The sequence below is a fragment of the Falco rusticolus genome, chromosome 14, assembly GCF_015220075.1.
Source record: "Falco rusticolus isolate bFalRus1 chromosome 14, bFalRus1.pri, whole genome shotgun sequence".
Taxonomy (NCBI): domain Eukaryota; kingdom Metazoa; phylum Chordata; class Aves; order Falconiformes; family Falconidae; genus Falco; species Falco rusticolus.
The window spans coordinates 20,587,663-20,609,647 of NC_051200.1; the positions used below are offsets into that span (position 1 = coordinate 20,587,663).

At 37.9% G+C, this 21,985-nt stretch overlaps 1 protein-coding gene across 4 annotated transcripts in view; it reads right to left on the bottom strand.

Annotated features, from left to right (window-relative positions):
- The window catches only part of DACH2 (dachshund family transcription factor 2), a 310,852-nt gene that overhangs the window by 79,700 nt on the left and 209,167 nt on the right, over positions 1-21,985 (bottom strand). For all 4 annotated transcript variants that reach the window (XM_037408398.1, XM_037408397.1, XM_037408396.1 and 1 more), the window contains exon 3: positions 21,770-21,901. In XM_037408398.1, coding sequence (XP_037264295.1) covers positions 21,770-21,901 — 132 coding nt within the window. The remainder of the gene's footprint in view (positions 1-21,769; positions 21,902-21,985) is intronic.

The following is a 21,985-nucleotide window of genomic DNA, read 5'->3' on the forward strand; positions in this document are numbered from 1 at the left end:
AACCACCCCGTATTAAAGTTAGCTTTAGCAAGATGAAGCATCACATTTATAGAAAGTTAGATACAAACTATCATAATAATTTGCATTAAAATGCACTAAAAATCAAAAGCCCTTCTTCACGTTAGCTACCTGTATCCATTTTCCTCTTCTTTTGCTAACTTAGTTGTGCATAAATACGAATCAAAACAAGTTGCTTCTTGGCCAGGAAGGAATGCGACACACTGGAGAAACACTCTGATAATTAATAAATGAAGCCTTTGCTCCCTTGTTGCCTGATAGATACCATGTGATAACGAAGGGGAGGGGGAAGGGAAAAGCTTGTGATCTTTGTATCAACAGTTAGATAGCTATCACTTCCTAAATGGAAATTAGCTGTGATATCGCAGGAGGGAGGGGCAATACAAGTAAGGAATAAAGGCTCCCAGAATGACGGGGCACAGCTACCGCCCATCGAGCCGAGCACCTTCTCTCCCACTAGGGCCCAAAGCAATGCTTACTGAAGAATTTAAATGCAGAGAAAACCTACAAACCCACAAAAAAATCTCCCAACAATTTACGGATTAGGAACATCCTGAAACAGAGGTATTTTCCTTGAATTTAGTAACTTTTAATAGCCTTTTCTTCCAATAAATTAACGGGATGTCAGGTTTTTGCATATCTACATGGCTACAATACCCTGTAGCAAGGAGTTCCGCAGCTTGCCTATGCACCATATGAAAAACTACCTCGGGATTCGCAGGTGTGTTTGGGGGATTAACCTGGCATTTGCTGCCTTCCTATCACGTCTTCTAGTTCCTGCAGTGCATGAAGTAGTAAGTAATAAAACCCTATTCAGTTTCTTCTATGCAATGTGTAGCATTATTCTTGGAATGAGGGACTTCAGAAGGCAGACCCTTTTGGATCTACGTCCATGTTAAGCATATGCAGCCCCTTTCCCAAGAGGGAATAAATGACCTCTATTCTCTGTCACTTGAAGTAGTGCAGTAAGGAACCTCAGCAGGTTTGAGCTAGGGAGCAGACAATGTAACTTCGCATTCTTACTGGGAAGTTGGGTCGGGGAGACCCCTACTCCTGACAGCTTACAGAACGTGCTTTTGGCAAAAGTGGGCTTACAAAAATCTGCACTGATCATTTCAACAGCCATGATGTGGGGGGACGCAAAAGCGAGGACAGCCTTTAAATGGTCAGTATTGCTGTGAAATGTAACCACAAGACTATGGTTCATTCTTGCACAACTGATCTGCTCCCTTCTGCACTCCTAATGCCTATTGCTAGCATTTTTAGTAATAAGCATATGACTTTATCGCTAGTTATTTTTCTGTACAAAGAAAAGAATACTCTATTAGAACATGGTATTTCTTCTGCTTTAGGACCATCAACGAAAAAATTAACTGCTTTCTACTGCAGGACCAAAGTCTGTCTTCAGAAACACGTGCATTTCACAGAGGGAAATGAGGTCAAAATATTGGTCTGTCATGTTTTTATTACTGTTGATGATGCACAAGCCAGAAATAAAACAGCTTAACTTTCAGATCTTGAACACAGTTTGTAGGGCTGCCTGCCAGAAAGGATAAAACATGCATCCTTCTAAACTCAAGAACTGCAGCCAGCAAGCAAGGAACTGGGATTCGTATTCCAGTGATGATAATCATTGACACCATCACTCATCACAAACCAAGCCTTTTTTGATTTTGTTTTCATTTTTTAATTACTTAATATTTTCCCATATTTAACAACTTAGCAAAACAATTGAGACGTTTTGAGAACATCTTGACATCCACAGTAGATAGGTAACGCTACAGTACAAAATCAGATCATTCAAGTTTCAACAATTTATCATTTACTATTTCTTTGAAATAATTATGAACAGTTGAAGTTACAAATTGTAATCTTCTGATTTAATCTGTAGTGACATAAATGAATTACGTACTTATAATCTTTTCAAAAACTCCTAATACTGAAAGAACTCTGTGTAATATAAAGTATGGCTTGAAAGAATTAAACACAGTCTTTGGCACTGTATACATACACACTTGGACAACCTTCCAAACCCCTGGTAATTTGAAGCATCTACACAAGACACTGGATATTTTACTAGAGAATGAGAGGTTGCACAAGGGATGCCTAACATCCTTCTGTGCTGAAGCTGAATGTCTGTAGAGGCTCTCAGAGATTTACTGTCAGAAGCCCGTTTCCATGAAGGGTCAGGAAGTGCAGACACTTGCACTTGCACAGTTCCAACAAGCTGGGTCAGTATAGGAAACACTGGCAAGGTATCTACCGATTCTGAAGATGCACTGTTTTCTGTATCTGGCATTTGATTCCCCGCACTTCCAAAAAATTTAGAATGCTGCCAAAACCAGGAGAGCCTGTGAGTAAACCTAATTCACATAAAAGGTCAGCAGTGACTTCTACTGCATTTCATTTAAAGTCAGTCTAAAAATAACACGCAAAAAAATCCTGAACTATATTAGCAGCCAACATCATACTTCCTTTAAAGCTCATAGTAGTAGCTGAATATACACTTACCACAGCACTCAGACATCTTACGTAATCAATCAATATTTGATTTTCAGAATATTTTTCTCATTCAGCAAACCTAGCCATTGGGTGCTCTCATCTTTAGTGCAACTCTCAATGAATCTCAGTGGGCACTTTGCATTAGCTTCTCTAAGGAGCAGGATCAAACCTCTAGGAAAGGACCAACAGTGCCAAAGAAACTATTCAAGAAAATACATCCTAAATTTGTTACTGCATAAAGGACATTCTCTATCTTGAAATCAGTATTACTTTCTGGGTACACCCATAAATAACAACTATAATCAGAACAAACTTTATTAAAATGTTGATATTAATACCAGAGAAAGTGAAAATATTTCTTAAGAAGAAAAAGCGAGAGGCTTCAGCAACAAAATACAACAGCACAGTGCCAAGCTGAACTTAACTAAGCTTGAGGTTTTGGACAGGATTCATTTCTGCTTGTGGTGTAAGTATGCACCACCTTGATTATCATTTAAAAAAATATTGACAGCTTGCCTTCTCATACCAATGCCTAGTAACAAATTCCAAATGTTTTGTCACATTTCTTGTGAGCAATGCCATCTGCCAGAGGTGGCATTTCATGGCTGTTTACCCTGACTCCCTCCAAGAATTCATCTGCCACTATCTAATGCTGCCTGAATAAAGGGGATTAAGACTCTGATGCAACAGAGACTATTGATAATTTGGTATAATTGGGAAGAAATGAAGATAAATGAGGTTGAGGATGGAGAGGCAATTAGTTGAGCTGCCTGTACAGCTGTGTTCTCAGCCTAGCTCCCCTGGCCTTTTCTTTGGTGAGGTATGTGCAAATTAAACATAATGACAAATACACTCTTCCCTAAGCTTTTTAGTTTGGGAAGCTTGAATATATGATTTTCACTTCTGAGAGTCTACGCAGTTTTCAGTTACAAAAAAGAAGAAAAAAAAAATAAAAAGAAGAAAAAAAATATACTCACTGTTAAGATTTTTAAAGAGCAATGTGCATTGAGCACACCTATGGCTCAGTGTCTGTGCCACAGCTCCCCATTTGGCAGTGCTATGTAACACTGGTGCTAGTTTTGTGGTTTTGACCAAAAAGGATGAAGGCTTCTGCCTCCCTCAGTGCTACAGGGAGCCTTGATCGTTACAATTCTAGATGCCTTTCATACCTATATTCAGTGTCTTATCCTGTAAATATCCTTTATCCATGTAATTCGTCAAACAACAAACCGCAGTGCATGAACCCCCTCAACTATGGATTCTTTAAAAGTCCAGCCCCTCATTCTGCAGCTGGACTTCCACTGGTTTTAATTGTGCTAGCTTTTAAAATTACTGGTCAAAAAACTTCAAGTGAAATGTCTTGAAACTGCAAACAATATGCATTTTACTCTACAACAGCTCTTATCATTTGTAAGACTTTTAGTCATAAATATAATATGAAGACAGCTACCCAGATAAAAACTTTATTTTTAAGCTACATTGTTCAGGTGAGGCAAAGTAATCAAGCTTGAATACCTTGAAAGGTATTTAAATCTAGGGTGAACATGGTCAGACTACAAACCTCCAAATCAGAAGGCACAAATCTGTAAGTCTGATTTCTAGTTCTTTCAAATATATTGAGATACGTTCACACTTAGAAAAATGTGCACTTACATAGTTTAACATAAACACACAAACCTCACATTTGCCACAAGAAATGCCACTATATATGTTTCATGCAAGATTCTAACATAGTTCTTCAGAAATGTCAAATAACGTAAGATCCCTTTCAGAAAGAAAACCAGTATTTACAGATGCAGTGCTGGCTTACAAACATATCTGCCTAGCTACCTACCATGTGAATTTTTTGCTTTCATATGTAGGTGATTCTATTTGAATGAGGTCTGACATGAAAGACTTCATAAAATTGTATTTTTTCCTGCATCCACATTACCTTCAGCTATTTTAACAAATTATTTTATTGATTACTTGAAAAAGGCTCTTTAGATGAAGCCAAAGCCCAGCTCTTACACATAGAAGGGATTTGGGGAAATGTCGGAAGAAAAATGTTGTGTCTTAAAAAGAATGACAATTTAATGTATTTATTTTGTAGCATGAGTTTTCAACATAGTTGCTTTGTATTGTAGATCCTCAAAGCCGAAAACACTTGAAATTATTCCTTTTCAAACTCACAGAACTTCCGCAAAGTACAATGCCTCCTCCTGATATTTTGTATATGAAAAAGCCTTTCTTAACCTCAACACTGTACTCTTCCCTGCTACTAAAAAGTCAACCAAAATTTCAGTTTAGCTTTATCTAATGTAATTTTTCATTTTGGATCAGACTTCTACAGAAGACAAAAAATAGGTCACTTTTTATGAGGCAAAGGTGTCAGAAGAACAAAAACCTCCAAACAGTTTATACTCAAGTTTAAATCTACCTTGTTTTGTCTTGCTGAAGCTGAAAATTTGGCTGAGGTTAACTGGTCCTTCATACAACAAAAGTTTTTAACATAGAGTTCAAGCAATGATTTTTTTTATTAGTCTGCAACATTCAAATTGCATGTATTACACATCTGGTATTTTACTGAACCCCCTTCTCGTTAACATTGTAATGAGCAAAATTATTTGCTGCCCATCTTCTGGCTTGACACTTTATCTAACTATTCCAAGTTAATCTTTAATCTTGTGGCTGACCGTGTACAGTGCACACGTTAAACAAGGCACATTGAGCAGAGCTTTGGTTTTTCACTGGAACAAATGCCTGCTTTCTCACACCTGCCCCACAGCTGGACACACTTACCCACATTCACGTCGGCAGCCTCCACCCCCTGGGATCACACAGGGTTGAGCGCTCTCAAACAAAGCCCAAATACACATCCCTGTAGGTGCTCCCGACCATGTCAGCATTGCTGTAGCCAACGATGCCCAACCCCAGCACTTGCCTTTTATTTTGCGTTGGAGAAACAAACTGCAGGACTTGCCTGATCTTACGTCTCAGCATGTCCCCTGGCCCTCACCCACAGCGATGGCACCGCTGGCCACGCACTCTGGCCAGGCAGGAGGAAAACGGTCAGGGGGGATTTTCAGAATGGGCAGAAACTGCAATGCAGTGGCAAGACCAAAATCCAGACAGTGACCCACTGAAGCACAGGCAAGAAGAGAAAAAGGATCAAAACTGCTCCCTAACTTCAACAGGTTACTGGGCACAGAACAGGTTGCAGTTCCAAAAACACTTCCATAACCTAAAAGGCAGCAGAAGGCAGCTGCTGACTGAGCAAGCTACAAAGGAAAGGCAGGTGATAAACCAGAAATGAACACATGAAAAATTTTACACTGGCACGAATAGGACAAAGAGCTGAAAATGAAATATTTGGTTTGGCATGTTGGTCTTGCATTTTTTTTCCCACTTCCACATTAAAACATTTGTCTCAGTCCATCTTCTTTTTCTTCCATTTCATATATCCCTTCCTCAGAGGTGGCTGCTAATTCTCTTTACATCAAAATCCCATCCCCGAATCATAAAATGTGACAGACTCACAATGACTGCAAGGGATTAAGTGAAGCTGTTCCTAAGAAAATATGCTGCATTTTTATAGAACCCCTCCTTGCTGTTTTTCAAACGCCTCTGTGATTACAGCTGTATTATGAGGCTAAACATGAGTTCTGCTTTACCTCGTCTCAGTTCTGGAACTCAAGACACATCCAATTTGAGTATAAAAGTGAGTATACAATAAACAACTGCTTTCTGACTGCTAGAGTTTTTTCTTTATTTATTTGTACCCTACTTTTAAATGATCGCTCATTTCCCTGTTGTCTACTGGTACATACAGCACTATTATATAAGATTGTAAAGCTAAACAATGCCATTATTACCAAGACAACTGTGATCGCTCAGAAGTAGAAAAGCAAAAGGCAGAAAGAAGTAACTGAAGAAGTATTTCTGAAATTACTATCTTACTTAACATACTAAAACATTACGACAAATACTCATGTGCCACACCAGGTAAGCTTGTTAAAAGTGATGTTGGAATGGTATGTATCTGAAAGATGAAACATAGGAAAGAGCCGCAATGCTGTTAAAGGACCACCTAAAAACCACAGGAAGTTCCTAATGGAAAAAAAGTTTTTCTGAATAAACGCTACTCTAATCTATAAAGTTGACTTGAAAAGATGTAATTTGTGGTTTACTGTGGGGTATTTGCATAAAGGAGCTAACACACAGCTCTAGCTGATGGTTGGGGATAATAGCCACAGATTTCAACAGATTTTCAGAGCTCCCTGGTATATGCTGAGAACAACAATATCAAAAGGTTCCTCTCTCCAGCACTGCTGGTGTCAAGGTTAATGAGCTAAAACTTGTTAAATTGATATTACCAAACTAATGACTTCTTTATAGTATACTGCACAGATTTTGACAGACAAGCTAATGTAGAATATTGCTAGTCTTAATTGAATTAGAAGTTACTGCATGTATACAATTAAGATAAGTAAAAATAGAGGAGCTGAGAGGCAATTGTCTATCTAGACCATGCTATTGTCACATACCTCATGTGCTGCCACACATACACTTCAAGTGTCATGTTCATTCCCTGAATTCAAACTACATTCAACTGCAGACATAAACAGGAGAGGAAATACCAGCATCTGCAGACAGGCTACTGGCTACCAGTAACCCTTAAAAAAAGCGTATCTTGAGCCTCCTAACTTCCCTCTTTACCAATGCACACACTGAATCAGAAAAAAGCCATGTAAACCCACAGAGCCTCTTGATGACTGTGCAAAACATACGCTCAAAAGCAGGATGAAGGGAAATTGCCTTATTCCCAAAGCACTGTGACTCAGAGCCATTCGGCAGCTACAACCAACCACGGAGAGTAAAGTAACACATCCCTTCTGCCAGGGTCACTTTTTCCATCAGCATGGGAAGTATCCTCCTGCTGGGGAGTGGGATTGTGCAGCTTTCTACCAGTTGCAAACCTTCTGCGGCATACTGGAGAAGCTCCTGTCTACAGGGGAATTTTCTAAATTACATGTTTTGTAAATAACATATGTTGTAAGGATACTGAGGATACTGAAAATACCTTTTTTTTTTTTTGAGAAGTAATCAGCCTCAACAAAAAATCCAGGACAAATCTGTAAGAAGCACATTACAGCAGAACAGATCTGCAATTTAAAACTTTTGACTTTGAAATTATTTAAATAATATGAACATGATCTTAAAATATTTTTACATCAACCATACCATACATTAAGACAGAGGGGAAATAAATACCTGGAATCTAAACATACATTAAGACAGAGGGGAAATAAATACCTGGAATCTACATCCAAAATAGATGAAGAAACAGCGGGGGTGTGTGTGTGTGTGTGTGTGTGTGAAGAGGAGGATATTTAATGAATCATATTAGAATGGAAGGAGCTTATGAAAAATAAATGGCATTTGCAGATGATTAAATTTTGAAGGTGAGATGTTGTAAAACTACATCAACCATTTATTTCAGTACAATAACACATATAATAAATAAAGTTTTTTTTAAAATCCAAACTGAAGATTCACCGCTATCTGATGACTTGGATTTTCCATTTACGTTGTACAGGGGCACAATTTGGGCTGCAATTATTCAAGGCAGTTTCAAAGAAAGAAGAGCTGCTAGAGTTGGATAGAAAATCAGTGTCAGTCACGAGCAATAGGGCAATGCAAATGTTTCTTCTACAGACAGAATCACTCAGTTTAAATTCAGAGAGGCTCATTAGAGATTATCCTAAATAAAAGACACGTACAAGTTTCATGCAGATGCCCTTCTGTTTAGATAGTATTTTTCTATTAAAGTTCAATCTCTCAATAACACAGAAATGTTCTTTAACATACAGTATATAACCAGATACATTTGTTATTAATAAAAAATGAAATTAAAAATATTTCTCATGCTATATTTTAGTGTTTTCTAAAGGACTTTTCTCCCAGGATTTAAGATTTTACAGAGGAAGAGAATAAAGTTAGATTCAACTTCCAAAAAGTACCTGCTTTGTCAAAATCAAGAAAAATTCAAGAGGTGCTGCAAACGAGTGGGAATATTTCTCAAGGATGAAATGCCAAAATCCCCCTTACATCAAATTCTTAAGAGACAGTCAATCAGAAAACAGATCCATAGGAACTTGCAAGACACTTCTTCCTACTGCTTTTCCAATTTCTATCTGAAATATGAGAAAATAAATCACAATTAAACTAATATTATATGTCTTACAGGAAAAGGAGAAAAAGCAGCCTCTCGTGTCCCATGACATTAGTAATTGAATATACAGCTCTTATACAGGTATGCTGGAAGTTTCACTAGTCCCAAAGTTTCACTTGTCTCTATCCTTACAGTAGCCTGAGCATCTTAAAAAGAAGAATCTGTTCTCATTTTTGTATTGAGCAAATGTAGAGCAGACACCACCCCACCCAATTTTCTAGTTTTTAAATATCAATGCATGTCTGATCTTAAAGGCAAGCTCAACATTTATGTCTTGTCTTGGTGATAAAGTTCATGAATATATAATGAGAGCGGAACAACTCTGCTACTGATTAAATGTCAAAAAAGGTTTTATTGTCAAATATACTGTAAATACAGAAGATATACAACAAAGAACATTAATTGCAGATAGCTCTGTACAGCTTAAAAAATGCACATGATCTAAACAGGAAATGTTCATTTTCAGCTTCAACTATCAATTTTAATTTACCTTCAGAATGTACCTCCAGTCAACCTGTAAGGATAAAATGAGCTATAAAATGGCCAAACTCACCAAAATGAAACGCTTCCCATTCAAGGGCAGATGTTAGTATGTTGGACTCTCTATCACAAGCATTCATAGCAGCATTAACCAATCTATCCAAAACTCTGGATCTTTATTGAATTTATCTAAACCTTTGTGAACATTTAGAAGAGATATAACGTGAAAAAATGGTCAGGATAGATGAAAAGCTGGAATAGCCATCCTCACAAATTCAGAATGGGGTTTGCCTGCCCGTGTAGCTCTCCAGCAAAAAAAACAAACAAAAAAACCCAAAAACCAAACACCAACAAAACAAACAACAAATAACAATAACAAAAAACAACAAGCCCAACAAACCCCAACGAACATCTAGCCTCTACAGCAGACTGCAGGTGACCACAGGTCAGCAGTACCTTGCTTCCGGGAAATGTCAGTAGAGTAAGTTTCTCACGTTTATACAAGATAGCTGTATGCATGACTGGGAGAAGTTCTCCCTCCCTATCCTGTTGTACACTTGCACCGAGCACTGCCTCGGCCTTGACCGAAGCATTGTGTTGGGCTGGGAACGGGCAGGATATGAGTCATCTGGAGAGAGGCCAGAGCAGTGCAGGGAGAACTGACCGGGGACCTAGAAAATCACCAGTATGTGGCACATCCAAAAGAGCAGGCTTGTTTCATGCAGGGAAGGGAAGACAGATCGGAGACTCGCTAATAGTCTTCACTAGATAAAAGACATGTTCTGTAATAAAAGGGAATAAATTGTTCTCCAGACCCACGCTGTACAGAACAAGAAGCGGCAAGGAAAGACTGTAACAAAGATGACTTAGGTTAAACATGAGGAAAAATGGCCATGATTAGTAAGCCTATAAAATTTCTAAAATTAAGCTGGATAACTATGTCAGACATGACACGGGCAGAGTTCTTGCTTCATTGAGAGTGTGGCTGAGAAAACAAGCTTGGAAGTGCTGTTCTCCTACGATCCTGAACACCACAGCCAGCAATACAGAGAGCAGCCTCAGGGGCAGTGCCAAACCGCGGGGCGAACAGCCCGTCCTGAACCCACCCTGCCCTCACTAAAGTACAGCTATCACCTGACCTAGATCTGTACGCTACAGCACACCACACCACACCGCAGGGTACAGCCTAGAGTGTTTATCCACAACATGGGATCGTGATCCTACGTTACAGGCTCTTCTTCAGCTACAGGAACTGCACAGTTTGAGAAGACACTGCTATTCTAAAACCGTCAGGTGTGTGCTTTCTGTGCCTCTCAAGATTAAACATATATCTGCAAAAATTAATACACAAACTGGCCATCCTAAAAATACATGTGAGTTACCAGATAAACTAGTATCTGTTACATTTCCAAGATAATAAACACATTAAGATGACATTTGAAACATACTAAAAATCCATGTATTTTCCCTTTAGATTATGGACAAATTAGTAACTTCAATTATATGGTGCCAACAAGATTTTCTTCTCCATGACTAAATGGACCAGGTTTGAATATTCTTCATTGATCTTATTAATGTAAATTAAACTTCTAAGAAATTAAGAACAATAATTTAATTTGAGGAAAAAAGGTTGCAGCCATGGAAATTAATGATTTCTAACACACTCTGGTGATACACAGGTACATTTACTCTTGGTCCGAGACAACATAGCTGGGCTTTCATAGTTTTAACTGGAGTGATCTGATAAATTGCTGCTCTTGTATACAGTTATGGGTTGGGTTTTTTCAAAGGAGCTAAAAACATAGACTACCCACCTGTATCTATTTTTAATTTGGTAATGACTGTACTTGCTAAAATTCTACCAAAATGTCACTCACAGCTTTGGATTCCAGCTTTTTTTAAACAGAATATGAAGCAGAAAGCCTAACCTATTATGCAAAACAGTCAGATGCTTACTTTTAAAATCACAGAAATAAATGCAAAATCCTGATTTTCTTACAGATCAAAACTTTATTAAAGGAAAAAAAACCCTGAATATAAATATTCAAGATAGTCAAGGTATTCTATAAAAAGCAATAAGGTTCTGATCTGTGTATGTCCTGTTTACCCATAGAGTCCCTACTCCAGAACAGAGGGATGCCTCTTACTTTGTGGGTGCAAGTAAAGGCAGAGTCACTTGAGACCACAGTGACTTCTGTCTCATCAAATTCACAAATCAGCTAGACATTTAAACAGCACCAACTGTTGCAAGTAAAACTGCTACCAAATCTCAGCTGCAAAAATGTCAGTTCAGGGCACTCTGCAAAAATCTAGTACTGAATGCTTAACTAAAACCCAACATTATTAAAATGGGGGTCTTTCTGGATTAATGCTACTCTTTCGAGTGAGAAAATATTCCAAATGATCACACCACAAACATTTCTTACCTCAAACAAATTAACTGTACGTTAGGGGACGTTTTTAAAAAATCTGATTAAAATCATAATTCATGAGACTCCTGCTGTTGGCAGCTGCATCACTATCAATGACATCCTTTGGGGGACTCTCAGCATGTGGCCCTTATCAAAGGTAATAAGCCAGTTTTCATCCTAACTTATGTAAGCTTTAACAAGAACAAGAATGTTTCAAACTTTATAATGTAATTAAAATATTAAGTACTTTTTTATTGTTAAAATATCCTTAATGTGAGATTCAAGTTGACTCATCAGTATTAAAATACTTGCTTTTCCTAACATACTGGAATTCTTTATGTTCTGGATTCCTTACATCCTTATATATTTAAATGGGAAATTAAACAACATTGGTTAAGATGGTTGGTTTTTTTTATTTTCTGCAACATGATGATAGGTAGACAAGATTTTTTGAAACAGCGTACATACAAGGACCTCAAAAAAAAAAAGAAAAAAAAGAAAAAAATTACGTATTTGACACATGGTACTTCAGTATTCTTGTTCTTTGGTAGCACTGTGGAAAATCTGCAAATCACTAGGTGTACCTCTTAGCATTTTTGGCATCCCTAATTACCAGAGTTCATCTCGATATCCCCAGTTGATAGCTCATGCTCCCAGGATCGCTTGTTGCTTTTATCCAACCATGGTTTACATGAAACACAAAATGCATTTCAGAGAGGTAGATCAGGACCGCACTTTTCTTTTTCCTTCCCTTTCCCACTAGCATCAGAGACCAGAAAGGCAGAGATGTCTGGGGATGCTGTCTCAGCCCTAGCGCCTGCCTGCAGTGAGCAGCTCTGCTGCCTTAAAGGGCACAAACAGTACCTCTCACGTCATGTCTTCGGCAGTCACAGAAGCCCACTACAATGTCTGAATTGGAATAATTTTTCCTTTTAAAATGCAGTGAACCCGATTGGTCGTTATAAAGTTTTACGCAGAAAAAGTCCTAATTTGGTAGATTTCTGGTAACTATGCTCTCTACAGTGCCACACAGCAGTTCCTCTGCCTTGCAGGGAAACACAAGACCTCATCTTAATGAGGGACACTTCTGAGCTACCTGCTTCCTTCAGCAGGTGTGATATTGACCACACAATATCTGCTGCTACTAACAAATGTGAAAATTATAAGCAAGGAAAAACGTAGCCTTGGCTCTACAGTGGCCAAAATGATTTACGACCTCAAGACCTAGTGAAGACCAACTACTTTGAAGGGACTGTATGAACTCAGCCTGCACTCACGTGTTCTGTGCCCACCACTCCTAATTACCTTCATTATGACTGTAAAAGTGTTTTAACAGACAAAATTAATTATTTTGAATAAGCCTTCTGAAATATGATATGCATTTAATTGTATGCACCCTGTCATTAATTAAAGTTCTCTACCTTTTGTTGCATTAATTCAAAGACTATCAGTGACAAAGCAACAATTACAAGAAGACTGTTTACTAAAATTAAAAATAAAGTTAAAAGGTTAATGTACTCTCTTGCGATACTCTTAAAGTAATGCTAAATGTTTTCAGTTGAGTTTTTCCTAGACATTTTTTTTAGTCTTTAAAATCAATCTCTTTGTTCCAGGAACCCATTTCCTGTCAATAAAATGAAAAATGATATAGATTTAGGAGGATAGTGGTCTCAGGTAGCATCTCTCATATTATTATTTCCAGTATATCTCGTACATAAGTAAGACCAATTCCCACATCTAATTACAAACAGATTTCAGAGTCAGAACCAAAAATACATCTCCATTAGTGATGCTGTAAGACAGATAGGGGAAAAAAATGAAGATTAGTTCATGCTGCACCTCATGTTTTTCAAGCTTTGAAGATTTAGACCTCTGCACTCTAAGACTATAAATTTGTAATGGATCTGAAAGGTGACAGACATGTGAAAGCTCTCAATTCTATGCAGTTTAGCCATACCATTTGCATTTTGTCATTAGGTTTATCTTTTGCTGCACTTAGTTCTGATAGTAGATATGGCAAGAATCTAAGAGAGGTTGTTATGATTACAACTGTGTGCAACCGGAGGCATTTTATTTGGTGTTAGCAAGTTGTTGTTTTAATAGATATGAATCTTGATTTTCTGTATTAAATTCGTTTCCAGCAAACAGTTAGAAATCATTGTAGGGAATTCTGTCTTTATGAAAAAAAAATGTACTTTATGCTCTGGAAAAAAGGAACAGCAGTTCTTTGACTTCAGATAAGATAACAGCCAAAATATGCTGAGGGAAGCAGATTGTGTGATATGTTAACTGTTGAATATAACTTACAAGTAATATATATTTTCATTCATAAACAATTACCAGCATCTAATTGTCATGAATCCATAAAACTACACTCTTGAGAATTACCCACTCAAAAAGCACGCACACAAACCAGAGCTTAATAACTTTTCTAGAAAGAGGTCTATGTAAGATAATAACTAAATTTGCTTATCTTTAAAACAGTTATATTAGCTTATGATGTTATACAAACATCAATTAATTTTCATCATGTGGAAGATAAGCATCGAAAATCTGAAAGGATTAATTCCTCTCAAAGAAAATAATGCCTCAGAGTTAGAGAAAAGCACAGAGAATTTCATTTTCAGAATTTGTCTGAAGTTGTATTCCGATATTAGCTTTAAAACTACAGCCAGAGCTACTTCATATTTCTCAGTCGGCTTGTCAGTCAATCCAAATATGTAAGTATTAGCTGATTGAATCAACATTGTGTGTGAATCGCATGGTATTTACGATGAAAATATTTTTTGTTCATATTTAAATGAGTAAGAATGCTTTTTAAAAAGACAGTTAAGACTCACATGCATTCATAGGTAAATGCTTAAGATCTATCTGAAATGGACCTTAAAATAGTTTGCAGGATGAAAACGACATTCCATTTTGCCCTCCACTGAATCTGTGGTTCACTAAAGCATCCTAAAATTCTTGGTATTAAACCCTGCCCAATGGTGGGGTAACACAGGTATTCGCTCTCCAAGAACCCCCCCGATTTGCCAAGCAGTAGATACACGTGCTTCTTGTTTCCCAGCTTCAGACACAGAGCCGGGGTTCTTGGGATAACTGAGAGGGCCCGTGGAAGCCATCACCGTCAGGGAGAAACAGAAGGGAATACAGCAGAATACAAACAAGGTACAACCAAACCTGCCAACCAGCTTATCACCTCCTGGCTAATGTCTGAGGAACTGTACCTTAAAAAAGAAAACAGTACATCAACATCTTCCTCCAGAACGACCAGTCGCTGACTCCAGGAAAGCCTCACTCACATTATCTGCAAGGAATTCATGGCTCTGGATCATTCAGCAACCATGGACATTTTCTGACAAGCAGCAATGGGTAAGCTTTTTAAAGCCTCAGTGTTAGGTAAATGTTTTTAGTCCTTTCACTCCTTTTTCACTGAAAAAGAAAGCTTCCCATTACTTAGATATCCCCTGCAAGTGAGTTCAGGACATTTCCAGGAAACCACACCTCCAAACCTACGTACGGAAGCACATCCTGAAAGCTGCTGCGCTTCATCACTACGCGAATATTCTTCCAAGTATTACAGTCTTGGGATGAACACTCTTATGCAGAGCTTGTCCTCACTGCAGTCACCTGTGGGCCATACATGCCTGCACTGCCCAGAGGAGCCTCACTTGTACGTCAGACTTCAGCATGCCGCTCCCTCGCCCTGTGCTGGGAGTCACCCTGCAGAACCAAGGTCTCATTGCTTCAGAAATTATTATTTTCTTTTTCTCAGCCACACGCTGTAACACAGCCCAGTCCTACTGCAAAACCCAATCTCCCCCAGAGACACCCATCCCAGACTGATGGGCTGAACAGGAGCTGTGAGTGCTCTGGACTCATTTCTGATCTCCAGATCTTTCGGGCTGTGCCTCTGCATGACACTGACCATCACTTGCCCAGCCCGGTCCCATCGGCTGTGCAATACGTGTTATACCATGAGCCATACCCACAGTACAATATCATCTGCATGCTTGAGGGAAAAAAAGCACATCAAAACTGTCATCCTCTTTCCTGTCTGTCCTGCTTATCCCAGTGCTCAACACATTTGTGTTCGATGGGCATTTCAGCACCCAGCCGACAGGGAGGCCCGTTCAGCCTCTATGTGCTATTCTCGACTTCCAGCATGAGAAGCAAGCACCTCCACACTCACCACGGCCAACACAGGTACATATCTAAAGAAAGAGCTATCTCAGGTTTTAGGATGAAATGTTTTCATATACCTGCAAGGGCTGGAGTCAAACAAGCTGAGTTTTTGGATGAGATGGCACAAAAAGCAAAACATATCAAATTCTCTCCTACTTCAAGACTGTATATATTCCTCCTGGCAAAAGGACAGTTAAAGAAAATTAAATGTATACTTCACTAGCTTTTCAATTGATTCTAAAAATATTAATAGTAGTTTTGACTGGTTATATTTTTTAAATGGCATGAATGTTTTGTGTTCTTTAAATAAAATTATCATCTTTGAAACAATAACTCTCTGCTCACTTAACACAAAAATACTTGGTTTAACAACAGGAAAAATGACTTTATGAAGTCTGCACTGCACTCAAGGAATAAAAAAAATCTGTTCACTGGTCTTGTCATTTTTTTACTCTTACAATAAAATAACAGCCTTGGCATCCTGCTTTTTAGAATAAAAGACCTACCTCTTTTGACTTTTCAAGCACTTGAAAATTTTAAAAGAGAAAAACTAAAAAATGCTGACCGTGTAATAGCTGGGTATTCATGGTGGGTGGAGAACATGAAAGGTTACAATATGGATCTGTGCCTACGCATTTCTTTTCAACTTGAGCAGCATCCTCCTGCTTCTGCTAACTCGGCAATCATACAGCTGACAGATTTCTGGGTTTTCTAAATAATGCATGGGATTTTCTTTTAACATGTCAGTGCAAAAGTATCAATTCTGCCCCTGTGTCGTTTGTGATGCTGATTTTCCTTGACAGCATTCCATTAAACCAATGAGTTTTTTCCCTCCTGATGGTTCCTTAAATATTCCTCTGAGTGATGTATTTGTGGTTTTTTAAACAGATTGTGAAGGATGTTTGCATTTGTGAGAAAACTGCATGGCAGGTACTGAAGGGGAAAAAGGATAAAAAGATAACACTTTCTTTTTTTCCCTATGAAGAGCTTTTTCTCTGATCCTCATATGCCAAAAGCTAGGGTGTTTTTCCTTTCTTTTCTGCCTAACTTAGCTCCTTGTCTGGAAATTAAGCAACAAGACTCTACATACAGAATAACATTTTGACTTCCTAAGGAAATACCACTGAAACACTTAGTACTGTTTGATATCTCTCTTGGGAAAGCAAAACACATTTATTAAATCACGCATGCTAACTCCAAAAGCCAACAGAAGGAAATAACTGCTTTATTCTTTGCACTGAGGTTTTGTACAAACAGGTACTGTCACGGATTGCTATGCACTGATCCTTCCTTGCTTATGCAGCTTAAAGGATGTTCAGGTAATATCACCAATACTATATTTCGCAATCTATCCTTCGTGTTCCAGTTCTAGCACTTGTACAAACTACCTGCTGCCATGTTATCAAGAAAAAAAAAAAAAAAAGCTCTGATTTCACATAAGTTTCAACTTTCCCTAGGCAATTACATGCTAATTTCCAGAATCTACTACACCTAATTCTAGTATTGCATGATGATGAAACAGAAGATCTTTATAAACATTTTTGTGTTTATAAACACACAAAAAAAAGAGAGGTTTGGTTTGGTTTGTCTTATTTCTACAGAACAGCAAAATTGATGACGTGGCTGGGCTTTGAGAGATCTGCACACACACCCGGCATACCTGGCTTCAGCTGCCAGCTCCAAACTCTTGATCTTACTCATTTTCCAACGTGGAATACGAAAGGCCACATCACTCCTGGCACGTATTACCAGTCATGTTTTACAGCATGACTTGCCTTAGCTATGGCCACCCTCCCGACTCAAGGCAGCCCTCAGGTGTGTGCACTGCCTGCCATCAACAAACCGCCTCATCACCAGGGACCCACATCCAGCAGCCAAAACGGAGGACGAGGATTATAAAGACTTATGGCCACTGGGAATTTGAGATTTCAGAGGGATTACTTTCTCCCGCTTCCAGACACCTATGTCCCCAACTACATGGTTCTCTGGATTCAACCTTCTTTCCCAGATGCTGCAAGAAGATGGGGACAAGACAGTAGGCCACAAGGAACAGCTAGCACAGATCAGCTGGAATGTGGGGCCAGAGATCCTATAGTGCCAGATTAAACTGGAGATTTTTCAACTGCCTGAGAAGGCATATTCAACACTTCATATGATGAGTAGGAAGGTGCAAAAAAATTTCTTTCTCTTCTGCAGAGGGAGTGGAAGGAGGGCATTAATGTTCAAATGTATAACAACATTCTTCACAGCACTGTGAACTAATGCATTACTTCAATTAAAAAATATGTGCAAATTTTGGGGTGTGTGTGTGGTATTTTTCTTTTTTTTCTCTCCACAGTTTCAGTGTTGTCTCTTGCATCATTTTTTAAAAAAATATTTAGAATATTCCAGTACTAAACTCCACCATTACTGAGATTATAGTAGTATCACAGAAAGGAGGGAGGTAGGACCTGGCAGCAAAAGCATACTGGATGGACCAGAAGCAGGAAAAGAAGTGGCACGTTTACTCCCCACTTCCTTAGACACACCTGTAAGATTCAATTCCACACGTGTAATTTCCTAGAGGATAATATAGTATCTGAGGAAATACTGTTAGTGATCCTGAGAGTTAGAGATCAGATTTCAAATTGATAGCATGAACTCTGGCTTCAGATACAGAAATTCTTGAAAAAAATCCATCATCAAAGGTGCACACACACAAAGAAACTACAGAAGTGACATTCTAGGCATTACTAAAGAAGCAAATCCAAAATTATTTCATAATGACTTCAACAGACACAGATGGAGACTGAAATGAATACGACAAAACAACCTCACCACTTTTGTATTATACTAATGGCTTGTGTATAATGACACATTTCCAAAAAAATCTGGCAATAAAGTTTCAGGACTTAATACCAACCAATTACATTTTTAACTCAAAGCAAACAACAGCAAGAGACTACTCCACTCATCTAACAGACTACGGAATGAGGCGGAAAGCACACATCCTAATGTGAAATATTTAGTGGTGTGGTATCTTACGCTTGCCAAAGGAAGTTAATGTGTAACACTGAGGTAAAAGCCCAAACTCTATAGGTGTTTGTTTTTGTTTTTTTTTTTAAGCAAAACTGCAACCCTTCAAGTCTTTGTTACAGTAAAAAGAAAAAAAAAGTAAAAGGAAGCAAAAGGTCCTCTGCTCTGTATAGCTGTATTTCTGATTTGACAGCTACAATTATAATCATTCAGACATCTATTTCCCACAAACTCTCCACAGCCATAACCTTTAGTGATTAATTATAAAGTTCCAGGAGCAATAGTACACAGACTAATTTCCTAAAACAATAAAAGACAGAATTTCTCATTTGGAGCTAAATGAAACACGAACAGGTTGTTATTCATGCTGAAATCTAGATGCAGAGTCATGTTGCAGCCATTACAGAAGCTATTAAACACAACCTCAAATCAAAGAAACTGTAGGTCTCTCTCCTAAAATAAAATGTTGTTCTCACTTATGAGGCTTCTGACTCTTTTGCTCTGTTCCTTTTTACCTCTTCTTAGTAAAAAAAATTTCAAAATTCCATTTTCTTTCTCATTTCGCAACCCCATTTTGTTTTTAATAGTCATTTAAGCTGTAAGAGTCTAGAGCAAAACAAACGGTAAAGGTTTCATGTACACAAAATTATCATGGTGTTCTCTTCACAGTGAATCAAAGTTAGAAAATGTTTATCAACTTCTAAACAAAATGCCTACTCTCTTTGTGCCCCACCTCAGTCACCAAGGAGTTTTCTGTCGTGAATGTTTAACAATTCCTCTGTTATTTTTTATAGTGAAATGTATAGTTAAGTTTTTATATTCTTTTAATTTTTGTTTTCCTTGACACATCCTGCTGTACTTGCTTAATGTAAACCTTTAAAAAAAGATCCTTCAATAAAGAGAGAAGCCAGGCTTTACATAAATGATCCTAATGTTGGCATTGCAGATACTATAAAGAGGGGAAATTCTTATTTTTAATACAATTAGTTCTTTTTGTTAAGGACTTACTTCTCTGTCTGTAATCAACATCGGCACTCGATCCAGCAAATTTGCTCTTGGAAATTTTACTGAATTAGGCAATGAAAAAGGGAAAGAATTGAGAAAACATCTTTATATAACTGATACCATATCCTTATACTTGAGTCTCACTGAAACTTCAGCTAAAGTCAGTGGGAATTTTTCCAAATATTTAAATTGGTATTGAGTCTGTTACAGAACTCACCGAATTGTTAAACCACTGAGAACTTTGATTTAATATGCATACTCTTGACATACTTTCGAAAGGCTTGGTATGATAGTTCCCTATAAAACTTGTCAACAAGGTAGCTAAAATAACAGTACTAATGTACTGTAGATTCTCGCCATACGAAGTACACAAATTCTGCCGTATCAGGTAACACACAAACCCACGAACATTAAAATCAGCAAGCTTTTGTACAGCAGCTTTTAAAAACTCTAATACTAACTCTGCATCTTTCCCGTATGAAGCTTCTTTGCTTTTCTGCAGGAATTCTACCTTCAGTCATATTTCTTAGCATTCAGTGAAACTTCATAATTAATTTTGGACTATATAGAGTGTATAAGAATTACAGAAACTAAATATGCTTTTTCAGTGCTTTTTTTCTGAATTCAATATGCACTAATTGATTAGGGTCTGAGGGGTGAATACAAAATACATAACCTACATAATAGAAAGCTGGGTAAGGGTTTAATGCATGAATTAGAAGCCAGATTTCTTCAATACAGATGAGTACACAAAATTAGCAAAAGGCAATACCACTATTGGAAAGACTGCTTTGTGCATAATTTGTCATGAATTCAAAGTTATTCCTTTAGAAAATGAGTCTAAGACCTCCCAGCTGCTACTTTATTGGTCTAATAAATTACCATTTTGATGGTACAATGCATATACACTATACACCAGCCAAGCAAGCAAACTGTTAGAGCGGCTTCATCTTTAGAGACGCATGTGTGACTTCAGACGTGTGAATGCTGATGGGAGATCTGATTGCAATGAGGGATGAGACAATGCCTCTGTTCTTGAATTGATAATGAAAACAAAGGATGCTTAAGTTTCCAAAATGGTAAGAGTGTATTGTAGGCTTGTTTGTGTCAAAAAAAGTGAGTCCAAGTGAAACCGCCCTTGTTGTAATAGGTATCTAGCAGCTTTCTGAGTCAAAACAGATCTCTCTTATTCTAGGTTCTCTACACTATCAAGGCGATAACCTTTTCTATTGACCTGGAAAGGACATTACAATAAACAAAGAAGATGTCCTCTTCAAAGGATCCATTTCTGACTTGAACTTTGAACCCACAGCACTGGGACTCAGGGAGCTTAGTTCAAGTTTACGCTAATGTTTATGGTACTATAGACTGACCGTGTTCAGTGTCAGTGCGTTCTACCCAAGGTTATTCCAGCCAAGCAGGCCATAACGAACGTTCATCATGAGTTTCCTTCATAGCTGTGGTTTGTAAATATCCATTCAAGGAAAGAACAAAACACAGAAAAACAGAAAGTTGGTGATTTACCATTTCCTACTTTACCCTTCTCCACTGAACTGTGGAACTCAATGAGTTCCAACAACCTTACATTTTGGAAACTTTCCATCATTTACAGGAAAACTGTAGACTCAGTGTATTATTGCCAATAGAGAAGTCTTTTGTTACTACAATTATATTTAAGGAGCAGTTCAAAATGTCTGTATTCTAACATAATGAAAACAACCCTTCATCAATAGTTTTCAAAAAATTTATGAAGATGTCTGCTGGGAGGAAAACTGGAAGAATACTGGAGAAATTGGGTGAGTAATTTTGATTTGACTTTGGCAGAGCAAAGCTTACCAAAAAAAAGAGCACAAGAACTTCAAAGAGATTTTGTTTCCCACGCACAAAAGCAGGTGTGCTAAGAGCTTCCCTATGGCTCACACGCACAGCATTACTTTACCTGCATTAGAATTGAGTTCTTCATTTTCTGATTCTGTTCCATTTTGACTTCCACTTCCGTGAAGGCTATTCATTGCCATAAGCTTCATTTTCTGTAACTTCATAGCCTCTGCCATGGCAGCCGCTGTCAGACCTGGGAAAAAAAAAAAAAATTAAATGCAATATCACACTGCACAATCCAGCACTGAAAAATATGAACAAGAAAATTCTTTTCAGT